Source organism: Apaloderma vittatum, unplaced genomic scaffold (genome assembly GCF_000703405.1).
Source record: "Apaloderma vittatum isolate BGI_N311 unplaced genomic scaffold, ASM70340v1 scaffold34522, whole genome shotgun sequence".
Taxonomy (NCBI): domain Eukaryota; kingdom Metazoa; phylum Chordata; class Aves; order Trogoniformes; family Trogonidae; genus Apaloderma; species Apaloderma vittatum.
Genome location: NW_009703821.1, coordinates 26,858 through 40,133, shown reverse-complemented (window position 1 = coordinate 40,133; position 13,276 = coordinate 26,858). Strand labels below are relative to the sequence as shown.

Here is a 13,276-nt window from a genome sequence, read left to right as displayed (position 1 = left end):
GGTTCAGCTAACTCAATCTATTATACATAAATTAAATACTTGCAGAAAATATTGATTAAAGCCAGCTGGTCTGGTGCTTAGCTTGTAATGAGAACTGGTTTCAAGACAAAGAGAAGATAGACATTATTGTAGACATTTTACTCTTGGTTTAAATCCTGACAGGTAATTATTCTTCATTTCAGTTTTGTGATCAGGACTGGTGACAAACAGTGGTTGGTCATTTTGGTTGACTTAAAGTACAGCATAACAAGTGAGCATGGATTAGGTTCTCTTTTGGGGTGTAAATCCTGTGGGAGAACTTAGATCATGATATAACTTTATGCTTATTACCAGTCCTTTTGAAATGGGATCACAGGCTTTTGAAGGTGTTCATTCACGACTATATCCATTTCCAAAACATGTTAGCTCATTTGTAGCACATTAAGAAGCAACTGCGTTATTTGAAGGGACTTTCGCTCACTGTCTTAACTACTTAAGTGTTTGGGGTTTTTTTCTATTAATTTGTTCCAATTCCCAGAGGCTTTTGCTAGTACTACCATCAAATTGCCAATTTATGAGGAAGCGTAGATGGAATATGCCTTTAGTTAGACTAGAGCACTTCAGAAAAACAGGTATTTTTGTTCTAAGAGCTTCTACATGACAGTAATACCATAATTACTGTATTAGTAAAAACTGTGTATTACTCATGCCTGCTGAGAAACAGGATGTGTCACACTATGATGTGACTTTATTGCTTTGGACAGGAGCTGCTTTGCCTCTGCTTCTGTCCCTGAATATGTCCTACAGCCATGGGACTGCTCAGTATGAGCAAGTGTTTTACATGGTGACCCCATGCTTTTAACTTTATCAGTAGATCTAAAAATGAAATGGAGATGAAAAGGTGCAATCATAAAGGAGTCTAAAGAATGGCATAGTTTGCTCTTCCCTTTTCTATTTTTAGACTCTTATTAGTGTTTTCAAATTGTGTTTTGATAAATCAGATCCTTTAGCTTCATATGACAAAACTAAAAATGTTAGAATAGGAAATCTCCTAAAGCTTGTATTTAACCATTCTGTCTGTTGCCTTTTATTAAGCTATACATAACCTCACAAAGCAAAGCTGATTATTTCATTGTTCCAGAACAATGAAAAGAGGAGAAGCAGAAAGTCAGAGAGTCTAGAAAAAAGAGGCTAGTCAAAGAGGCTAGAAAAGAGGAGAAGCAGAAAGTCAGATTACGTGATATAGCAGATTGTATGAAAAGAATGCATTATCTATAAAAAGTTGTTTGGAAGAACATTGATATTTTTTCTAGATTATAGGTAAGGGCCATACTATGAAAGTTCTTCCTGGAAAAAATGACTAGTTTTGTTTAATTTATTGTTTCTTTATTTAAATTGAAAGACAGAATATATAGTAATAATGACATCTGCGGAGCTTATCCTTTTGTAGTTTCTATCATTAAGATAATTTCAGTCTCTTATGTGAAATCTTCAGTTGCTGCTAAAGTAGTGGTGGGAGGTTGAAATTAAAATAACTTATGAATACCAGCTACTGCCTGGTTTTCCTTGCAAGAGTAAAAACATTTTGGAGAAGTGGTGATGACAGTTCTTTATTTCTTACTCTGAATGAGTCTTATGAGAAGCCTTCTTATGCCAAAGCAGAAACAGTCAACAGTTATCAGCAGGAATTTCTAAGTTGTATAACCTAAAGGGGCATGTGATACAGTGAACAACCATCAGACTTAACTGCTGTTCCCAAATGATTTTTTTGTTCTTTTCCATACAGGAAAGTGAGTCTCCTCTGAACAGTAACGTCACAGCATTTGCATTAAAGGCAAAAGTGATTTATCCCATCAATCAGAAATTTAGGGTAAGGTTTTAAACTCTACTTGTAAAAGTTAATGACAATAGTTCTGTGTGAGATTAAACTGAAGAGTCAAGTAATGGAAGAAAACTGACTACCAGTCTCTTTAATAGGAATCTTTCTTGGTTTATAGTCTGTTGACTCAAGGCTTATTCTGTACGGCATCAGCTGATTTCAGCTCCCCATGAAACCTGCAGTGCTTTGTATGCACCAAGCAGAAAACCAGAACAGAAGAATGTTTTTCTGGGCAATGCAGAAACCGATCAGTATGATGAGTCTTAACTTTTGTGGAAGCATTTTTATTGTGTATATTGTTTAGTTTTTTTGCTTGAAAGCAAACACTGGAAACTGATTAGATGTTTACATCCTTTTTGTATTGTTTTAATTGACTTTGTGAATTTCCTTCGTCTGTAGCCTTTGGCCGATGGCTCATCCAATCCCTCTTTGCATGAGAATCCAAAGCAGGCAGTTCTGCCTAATCAGGTCATGGAGACATCTACATCAGGCAGCCTGGGATCCTTGAGCCAGGGAGACAAAGAGGACTGCAGTTCCTCCACAACAGTACATTCCACAACAAGTGATGACAGATTTCAGGCGCGAGCCTTCCTCAAGGTGACCAGCTTCCCTGAAGTGCTAACATGTGAGAGGTAAGCAGTAGACCTATGCTTGTGTTTGGTCTTTTCCTAGCATGCCTGAGTGGTTTTCAGGACGATCACTAAAGACCTGGTGTAAACCAGAGGCTGGAATTGAATTCGTACATTCACCACATCAAGACAGGGTTATCTGCTTACAACCCTAAAAAAGTGGTTGGGGAGATTAAAGTAATACATCATGCTGCCTATTGAAAGTCACTTTGCTGTTTATGAAATTCTGGGAATCAGAGCTTTGGCAAAAGCTGTCTCGTAAAAGGTCTGTCACCGTTAGGATGAGGAGATCCCTTTTGTTTTGGCTTGTATGCTCAGTTCACAGGTGCAGTCACATGCTTGTTTGGGGATGGGGTCCTCTGCACTGCACAGTGTCACTCATGCAACCAGAGCCTTGTGAATAGCAAGTGGCAGCGGTCTGTTCTCTCCGTTTTAATGGAAACTACTTGTGTGTTATCGTGGGGGAAAAAAGTTCCTTTCTCAGATGCACCACTAATGAGCAGGTAGAGCTAATCAAAATGAACTGTAAGCTCTGATGCTCTTTCAGCTGCACCACAGCAGGATAACCCTAGATGAAGGTACTAGTGATGAAGAATATTTTCAAAATATCTATTCTTATTACAGCTGTTATAATTTAAAGCCTTGTTTTCCATTCGTTGTAGCCTCTTATCCCTATATTTATCTTGCCCTTTTTCTAAAGGGAACTGTAACTCCAAGTTTGTTAAAAGCACTATTTTGTTTTTCTTACTTTTGTGTAGTGATATTGCATCTGAAATAGAAGGCAACTTGATAATAAAGTGACTTGACTGATGTTTTGAGTCAATACTTCTAGGAGAACTTAGTGGTTAAAAGAAACTGTTAGATGGTGTTGCCCTTTTATGTAACCCGCCTTTATATGGTATTAACACTTTTCTAATCTTTGTTTTAGTTTTGATGTTAAGCTCTGCCTTTGCAGTCTTATTTTAAAAGATCTCATGCTTCTTGATACTGAACTCAGAAAAGAAAACCATGTGGTAGGTACTCATCTGTCATATATAGCACTTTGTTTTGAACATCCTAGTTGAATATCACTTTAGGAAATAACATACACTACTTCCCAGCTAGCAAGTTGTTTATCAGAGTTGCATTGCTGCAGTGTTTTGTTTATTTTTTTCCCATTCTGCATATATATGAGTTTCGTAAAGGAATAAAATATAATGAAATATATTAGGCTGTGAAATACAGAGGGTCAGACTGGATAATATAAAAAAAATTATTTTTAAACTTTACCCCAGAGAGCAACATACAGCACTTGAGGTTAATAAAAAGAGGAAAAAAAATATTTAATGGTTGAGTTTGTCTTAAGAACAGTGATTGTGCATTGCAACTCCAAGGATTCCAAGCTCTTTGAATAAAATTGGAAATTCAGTTCAGCTGAATCAGTACCATTGGGATAAGTACAATAGTGATGATTTTGAGGGACAGAGGAATTAAGGTACCTCTTTAAACTGTAGATAGCTACCTATATCAACCCACAGCATCCAAAGCTGACAGGAAGAAGCAGCACAACACAAAACAAAAATGGATGTATATGATTAAAGCCACATAATTCTCTCTTAGGATAGTTGTTTACAGTGACTAGTTATGATCCAATACAGAATCATTACCAATACTGAATTTTAGCTCAGTTAATATAAATCTGGGCATAAGATAAATAGCTTTCTCCTCCCTTTTTTTTAACTCAACCTCTGTTTAAATAGATTCATCATTTCTGATATAACTTATTAAATTCACTGAGAATATTTCAAGGGGTGGGATTTTCTGAACAACTTTCTACACAACCCAGAGGAGGAAGCATGAAGGTAAACCTTGAAAGCAGCTTCTTTTCTGCTGAGTTATTCTCATCTAAGTAGATGAGAAAGGGAACTTGAGATCAGATTCCACAAGGAAGTTTAGCTTGACTAGGCAAGGCTGAACTTGATCTCGAAGTTAATCATCAATTTGTAAATGAAGTTAAGGTAACACCATGGTGATGTAATCGCAGAAACACTGAGAAAACAAGTATTTAACACACTGTGGTCCACCAAAACTTACCACAAAAGGCAGATTACTTTGACCTTTAGCTGAAGCTTAGGATAGCTTTTTATTTTTGCTAGCAGAGGCAGAATAAATAAATCAGTCTAGAGAATTTTCTTCCTTTTCTGCTATACTTCTTTTGTTTTCAGTCAATCTTTCTTAGCAAACATATCTTCTTCCTTCAGTGTTTTCCTGAATTATTTTATTTTTTTTTCCTTTTTACAGTATGTGGTATCTTGGTGGTGTGTGTTCAAATCTTTCCAAACTCCTATCCAAACATTGGCAAGTGAGATCCAAAACATGGATGCTTTATGGTTTTCTCTTCTACTGAGCCCTAATTGCAACATATTTTCCAGATTTTGCTCAGCTGAAATGTTGGCTTTGATAACTGTTTTTATATGTAAATATGATTTTATTTCTTGTTTTATATGTCTAAAATGGGCAATTTCTGCATCATCTGTTTTCAAGTACATGAGTAACAGGCAGACGACTGTTAGATTTCATGTATTTTTACCTTCATGTTGGAAAATGCTTCAGCAGTTAGTAATGAAAGGAATTGTCTTTACACTCACACTCTAATTGAGGCAAGGGGGAAGACAAGAAGCAAAATTCATCCCAGTGTCTTTTTGAAAATATTTGTATTACAATCTTTAAAAAAAAGAAAAAAGCACAGAACTGGAAAATAGGTGTAGTTTTTGTAAGAGAGGGTAGCTGGAACTTGAGATGGTTACTTTTAGATTCTATACTACAATTGGAATCATAGTAGTGAATGTATTAGTGTCTTTCAGTGTAGGGTTTCATTAAACTTTAGAAAAATTTGGCTTTATATGTTTACATGCTCTGCATTTTCTTCAGTAAAGGACAGATTAGCTCAGTCAGTTGAGCATGGCGCTAACAACACCAAGGTCACGGGTTCGATTCCCGTTCGATCCCCATGTGTTGCCTGATCTAGTCGACAGGTGGTGTCCCTGGCGACAGGGAGGCTGGATTAAAATGATCTCTAAGGTTCCTTCCAGCCTAGGCCATTCTGTGATTCTGTGATTCTAGGATGTGTCAGTGGTTGCAAGGACATAATTCCTTGTGCACTTTAGAATGTAACACCATCTTACTGAAGCCAAAGGGAAGGAATTGTTCACAGTGGAAGTACTGCAGAGTGGCTGATGATGTTTCTGTTGTGTTGCTTATAATTCACTGTAATCTCACTGATTGATTTAAATCAACAAATGTTATGACGAAAATGTCACTACGATGCTGAACAGGCACTTATACTGGATGTTGTTCCCTTCCTTTTACATAGATGTTTATTCAGCTTCTCAAAATACACTTCACAGACTTTTATCATAAAAAGAAGATTACTGATGGTTTGTTCAAGAAGATCCTTTTGATTCAAGAAAATGTAAGTAGTTTTGCTGGTTAATATTTAAGACCCTAGAAAATAAGACTTAATGCCACCAGCTGGTGCAAGCTGCCACAGCAGGCTGTCTCACCTACTTCTTTTAAACAGCAGTGTCATTTGTAATCTATTTCAAAAGAAGAAATGCAAAGAAGCTCCCTTGTTTGTTGATTCTCTCCATTGCCTTGTATGGGTTTTCTCTTTGTTATTGTTTGAGGTGGTCAGGACAGTGATGTGTGTAATCTGTTAAGGATAAAAGTATTTTGTAGTTGAATCCTTTCAGGCAAACAGAACATTATGGACCTTATTCACTCATATTTAATAATTTCTGATTATCAGGTGTTTGTCTGGTCCTGTATGTTGTTACTGACAATAAAATAGCTGGAAATAAGTATGAGAAGGAAACTCAAGGCTTTCATCAAGGGAAAATATACTTATTTTGCTCATTGTCTTTTTTTCTTCCGTATACTTCTACCAAAGCCTGTATGCCACGTGTGAACGGGAAGACATATGTTGACAGTCAGTATGCATTTCAGTACAGTCACATTACTATTATTAAGATGATTAAAAGGGAGAGAAAGCTTTACAAACTTCTGTAGGAAGCAGGATCTTAAGTAGGATTATGCAATGCCCTGCCGGTCCAAGTCTTGACTGTTTGCCACTGAGGGAGACTCCACCGTTTCCTTGAGCAGCCTAGTCCTTTTTTATCATAGTAATGATTATTTTGGAATTTCACATTTAGGCCCTAGTCTATCAGCTTGTCAGCTCTGTTTGTTGAGATTTACTTTGTTCGTGCAGCCTCACAATCTGTAGTTTTGCCTTATCATTCATATCAGAATGTATTTTGCCTTAAAAACACTCTTCTGCCTTAATCGGGCTTAGTATGAAAATTGATTGTATTTACTAAATGAAAAGTAGGATTTGGTGTCCAGATCCCTTTTTCTGATAGACTTCTGGTGATGGCTTCGAGTTTTAAACACAGAGGCAATACAGATTAGGCATATTTCCTAGTATAGCCTAATCCTCAATGAGACTTGACAGTATTAGTGTTTTCATGCACCAAACAGGGTTGCTGCAACAGAAAGACCAAATCTTGGTTATTAGATGCTGTAATTAGTGCAGTAGTCCAGTTATTTAAATGTCAGTATAGGATTCCTTTGTCCTATGCTGTGGAGAAAAACGGTCTTGGAAATATGGCAGAGTTGGGATATCACTTAAAGGCTGAGGCTGGTTGTCAATAAAATGTAAAAGAGACATGGGTAGTAAGCAAAAGTATTAGCACCGGAAACAGTTTACTATAATACTGAAAAGAAAGAAGAAGAAAAAGAAAAAGAGAAAAGGAAAAGAAAAAGAAAAAGAAGAAAAATTCATGAAATTATTTGTGAAGCTTGTCAAAATCTGGTTAAATTACTTTAAGGCATAAGTGCATCAAGTTAGTACCTTGACACCCCAGATCAAGTGGTATTAAAAGTAAATGCTTGTTGAGTGAGGCCTGTTTCAGCAAGTGCAGAACTATCCATTTTAATACCAACCTACTAAGTAATGGCAGAAGACTAGTATTTGTCAATATCAGTAGCTTTCAGAAAAAAATCATCCTGGTTTCAAAAGATTGAAAACCCTAAAAAGCCCATATAATCACATAGCCTGTAATTTGTCCTTCATGAGCATTACAGGTGTGTTCATCCATATGTGCTAGCACTCCGTGGGAAACACTGTCTGATTATCACATCTGGATACTTCCCTGTGCTTTTTAAACACAGCGTATACGCTTTTAACTGCCATTTAAGATGGGGCTTGTAAATTTGAAAATACTTATGGATTGATTCAAAGGATTCTTAGTATGAAAGCTTGTGGAGAAGTATTTACTAAAACTTTAGTTCAGTGGAGATGGACAGCAGTCTTGATTGTACTCATATACTAGTAGAAATGTCCGTATTTGTATTAAGTGCAGTTCAGAGCTGCCATATACCTTTGAGTTTTCTTTGCTTGCTGCAGAATTTTCTGAATGCTCTTGTTCAACTTCTGTAACCATGAGCCAGACCTGACATACAAATCACTCTTGAGTGTAGAAGTTACATCTGACTTTGAGCGCAACAAATCACTTGGTTTGTTTTTTCTTCCCCCCCAGGATTTTGAAGAATTACAGAAACAACTTGACTCTAGATTCCAGAATACTGAGATGTCAGGAGCCCATAATTCAGAGTACCAGACTCTAGAAGACCTAGAAAGGAAACAAAGGGAATGTTCTGAGCACATAATAGATAATGTAACTTTCTATATTTTTCTAAAAGTTTATTTTAATGTTATTCTTTTGCTGGGGAAATGCTTTTTTATTTTTTTTAACTATTGTGTGGACTAGCCCCAGTTAGTAGTTTGATTGTGAATGAGTTCTGAAAACATTTTTACATTGCTTTGGGAAAGCATTTCCAACTCCCTTTGGGAACTAGTTTGGGTTTTGTACCAGCACAGTTTTATCACGCTGGTTTTAGAGCTGAGAAATGTCTATTGCTTGTCAAATGGTAAGACTTACTTCAAGCCTATGTATAGCCTGGCTTTTAGAATTATATACTAACACCTTGTTTTCTTCAATTCTGCATAACTGAGTAGAAGAGTAATAAGGGACTGTAAAACTTACTCAGGTTAAATAACTGCTAAGAAAATAATTATACTGCAACCTGTTAGTTTGCTTTGCACATTCACTTTTGCAAAACATTTGTTTAGCAACTTTCCACGTTGGAATACATTTACATGTTTTTAGATGTAGAAATACAGTTCGATAGCAGGCATTTGATTCTCACAGTAAAGTTTTTATTGTTTTTTCTCTCTTCAGTAGTGTCACTGTGTCTGAATAGCCTGCAGGCTAGAAAACTGGAGCTTAAGAATATTTTGTATATTATTTTCCAGTAAACTGAATAATCTGGAAGATATTCTCCTTCCCAGTCCTGGTTTTGAGGTTTGAGCAAATTCACTGCTGATGAAAATGAGAGACTGATGGCTCTGTGAGCTGCCTGCACTGATTGACTGTGACACTTCAGCCCTGAGCTTGAGCCTTTTTCATATGGGAGTTAACATTTTTCAATGTCTGGTGGTTAAGTGCCTCACTGGGAATTTTCTCAGCTTTGTCTTGATTCTCTGTGCCTTTCAGTTCATAGTGGATGTCCTGGTAACAATGGTACATCTGTGTCAAGTTTCTTTTGCAATTTAACTTTGCTTTGTGAAAAACTGATTGTTTAGAGTTCTCCAAAGTTAATCACATAAAAAAAATTGCTGGCAGCCTCACTGAGCAGCATGAGGCAGTGATTCACCAGCAGCAGTCACCCTTCAGTGGGTCTGTCACTCTAATGCCAGCAGATGCTTTTCATCCATGTTGAAAATGATTTCCCGGTACGCAGACTCATATAGATCAGGACCTTGAACTAATCCACTCTTGCCTAAGTAATATAAAAGAGATTTTTTTGCCATAACACAGCTTTTTTCAAAACTCACAGATACTTAGTACAAACCTTGTCAATGGATACATTTTCTTATCTTTATGTGTACTAGTAGTCTTGTTGAAGACAACAAAATATTCATGGTTGTGCACAGTCTTAAAGTATTTGTGGGTTTGGAGCCTAAAATTAGAGCTTACCCATATGATAATGTATCAGAAAGAGCACATACACTGTGCTGATACTGCAGAAAGTACTTAATTCCAGCGCAGTTAATAGTGTTTATGTAGCATGTGGCTTTGATGGTGAAACACTGGCAGTTTTCAGTTTTCCTTCTTTAGCAGAAATCTTGTTTGACTGGAATGCCAGCTCCCACAGCTAAATAAACTTCCCATAAAAAAAAGGGCTACAGTTTGTTTTCATTTTTAGTTTTCCCAGTAATACTAACAACATAATAGACTTACCTCAGGTGATGAGGACTGGGTTATGGATCAGTTTGGCAATCAGAACATCCATAAATCCATAGGCCCTGATGGGATAAACCCACGGGTGCTGAGGGAGCTGACGACAGTCATTGCTAGACCACTCTCCATCATCTTTGGTAAGTCATGGGCAGCAGGAGAGGTGCCTGAGGACTGGAGGAAAGCGAATGTCACTCCAGTCTTCAAAAAGGGCAGGAAGGAGGACCCGGGTAGCTACAGACCTGTCAGCCTCACCTCCATCCCTGGAAAGGTGATGGAACAACTTATCCTTGGCACTATCTCTAGGCATATCAAGGATAAGAGGGTCATTAGGAGCAGCTAGCATGGTTTTACCAAGGGGAAGTCATGTTTGACCAACCTGATAGCCTTTTATCAGGACATAACCAGGTGGATGGATGATGGCAGTGCAGTGGACGTGGTTTAGCTAGACTCCAGTAAAGCATTTGACACCGTCTTCCACAGCATCCTCCTAGCTAAACTGAGGAAGTGTGGTCTGGATGATCAGGTAGTGAGGTGGATTGTGAATTGGCTGAAGGAAAGAAGTCAGAGAGTTGTGGTCAATGGGGCAGAGTCTAGTTGGAGGCCTGTATCTAGTGGGGTCCCTCAGGGGTCAGTACTGGGGCCAGTGTTTTTCAATATATTCATCAATGACCTGGATGAGGTATTAGGGTGCAACGTCAGCAAGTTTGTTGATGACACAAAACTGGGAGGAGTGTTTGATACACCAGAAGGCTGTGCTGCCATTCAGCAAGACCTAGACAGGCTGCAGAGTTGAGTGAGGAGAAATTTAATGAAATACAAGAAGGACAAGGGTAGAGTCTTGCACCTGGGAAGGACCAACTCCAAGTAGGTTGGAGATTGATGTGTTGGAGAGCAGTGTAGGGGAAAGGGACCTGGGAGTCCAGGTGGACAGCAGGATAACCATGAGCCAGCAATGTGCCCTCGTGGCCAAGAAGGCCAATGGCATCCTGGGGTGGATTAGAAGGGAAGTAGCTAGTAGGTCGAGAGAGGTTCTCCTACCCTTCTACCCTTGCCCTGGTGAGGCCACATCTGGAATATTGTGTCCAGTTCTGGGCCCCTCAGCTCAAGAGAGACAGGGAACTGCTGGAGAGAGTCCAGCGCAGAGCCACAGAGATGATGAAGGGAGTGGAACATCTCCCTTATGAGGAAAGGCTGAAGGAGCTGGGTCTCTTTAGCTTGGAAGAGACTGAGGAGTGACCTCATAAATATTTATAAATATGTAAAGGGTGAGCGTCAGGAGGACGGAGCCAGGCTCTTCTCAGTGATGTCCAGTGATAGGACAAGGAGCAATGAGTGCAAGCTGGAACGCAGGAGGTTCCACAAAAACGTTAGGGTGACAGAGCGCTGGCACAGGCTGCCCAGGGATGTTGTGGAGTCTCCTTCTCTGGAGACATTCAAAACCTACCTGGACGTGTTCCTATGTGACCTACTATATGATCCTGCTCTGGCAGGCGGGTTGGACTCGATGATCTTTTGATGTCCCTTCCAACTCCTGACATTCTGTGATTCTGTGGTTTTTATAGATGCAATATGTGGAGAACTAACAAAAATTCTCAGTGAGTTACACAGAATGAGTACATGTAAAAAGGTCAGGGCTGACTTCACTGGCTATGTGCCACCAAGACATGTATCATCATACAGTAAATTGTCTCCTTAGCTTTGTAAAAAGTTCTCTGTAACTGATACAGAAAGCTGTTGGTAGTGTCAGTGACTTGTATCTCAGTAGACTTACATGCCTCTTACTGTAATGAAATACTAGATGATTAATAAGGGAACATGGATTGTTTTTTTTGATTTATATTCCACAGATGGAAGCTTTCTGGAAGCAGACTGAAAAAGCCCAGCAGGCTTTTCTGGACCAATCAAAATGCTCAAATGCCAAAGCAGCAAAGATGATGACGGATCTGACTGAGACGATGATTGCAGCAGAAAGTATATTAAGTGAATCTCAAGACTTGCAGGCAATGGTAAAGTGCAAAAAAGGAAATAAAAGTTGACAGAGATTTAGTCAACCTCAACTCAAAGAATGATGAAAGTGTACAGAGTCTGTCAGTCCTGCCCCAGGAACGATGTAGACTGCTTACTCCAGTTGTCTTTCTGAGCTTTGTTGCGAAGAGCTCAGCTTCCATTGCAGTTTATGAAGACTCGCAAGAGGGTGAACTCTGTACATTTGAATTCTAATTCTCAGAATACTGTTTAGGCAGTCATGGTAGGAAAAAGTTATATTAATGCAGCCAGTGAGCCAAGAGCAAGAGCACTAGATCTAATGATGAAAGAGAGTCATTACCCTGGGCATTAGAATATTTCTTTTCCTTTCAAAGTATTTATTCCATTTTGACTGAGAAATCCTAATTTAAATTTGAGGGTGAGTCTCTGTGTCCACTGTCTTTAGATGAAATTGAAAACCCTTAGCATCTCTTAGTGATACGGTTTTAAGAGGGGAAAACTGTTTGTAAATGCATCAGCACTGCTTTATGTTCTCTTAAATCTAACAGATCCCTTATTTGCTTTGTGTAGGGCATACTGAAATATATAGATTAACAATACAGTTGGAATCTTGCCCACTGCATTTATGAGTAATTTGGAGAATAAATGCATAGCTAGCTTTGTTTTGCTCACTAATAAACAGTTATACAGCGGAGCAGCTAAGTAAACTGAGCTGGCCGTGTGTGAGAGTAGTCTTTGCAGCTGATCACACTTGACTCATACTGGGCTCCCGTACAGTAAGTTCCTTTATATGAGCAGACTTCAAATTAGGTGTTTGGATACAGATACCTAAACTATTCCTAGCTAAAATCAGTACTGTGATGCTTGCACTTCATTGAAAAGATCCTTGTATGTGTATTTCTGTGAAATACAGTAGTTTTCACCTTCTTTTCAATCTTGCAGCATTGTCTAAAGCATTGGTTGAGTTGTAGTTTCACCCAGGAAATCTTGCTCCTTGCTGTAACCCTGGGTTTCTTCTCTAATAATGCAATGAAAACTGCTAGGCCATAGGCAATTACACTAATTTTAGTGTGTTTATTGAGCTCCAGTTGACCACATACTTGAAGGCTTTCCAGCAGTATCAGAATCAGATATGTGTCCTCATTTCAAGATGAAGGCTCATACTAGTATGTCATACAGCATCTTGAGAAAAAGTCCAGGGCTTCAGTGTTGCCCTTCTGTTCGTCTTTCCCCCTTGAATATTTAAGTTTGTTCTGTAAGCTTGTTGTTGTCTTTTTCCTGCCTTAATGTCTTCTTGACAGCTACAAATTAAGAAAAACACCAGTAGTTTTAGATTGCCTGTTGCAACTGAACATGCGGTAAACCCACTGCTATGCTATGCCAGTCAGGATTTCCAGAAGTATTTAACTACATGAAGATTGTCATTCACATGGTCGTGAGAAGCCTCCTTGGTTTTCTGTGTA

At 38.5% G+C, this 13,276-nt stretch overlaps 1 protein-coding gene across 1 annotated transcript in view; it reads left to right on the top strand.

Annotated features, from left to right (window-relative positions):
• The window catches only part of EVC (Ellis van Creveld syndrome), a gene marked incomplete at its 5' end in the record, with an annotated part of 38,970 nt that overhangs the window by 979 nt on the left and 24,715 nt on the right, over positions 1–13,276 (top strand). Inside the window, 6 exons of the mRNA XM_009864769.1 lie at positions 1,766–1,849; positions 2,258–2,490; positions 3,416–3,500; positions 5,840–5,938; positions 8,064–8,201; positions 11,675–11,833. Of these exons, the coding sequence (XP_009863071.1) occupies positions 1,766–1,849; positions 2,258–2,490; positions 3,416–3,500; positions 5,840–5,938; positions 8,064–8,201; positions 11,675–11,833 (798 nt within the window). The remainder of the gene's footprint in view (positions 1–1,765; positions 1,850–2,257; positions 2,491–3,415; positions 3,501–5,839; positions 5,939–8,063; positions 8,202–11,674; positions 11,834–13,276) is intronic.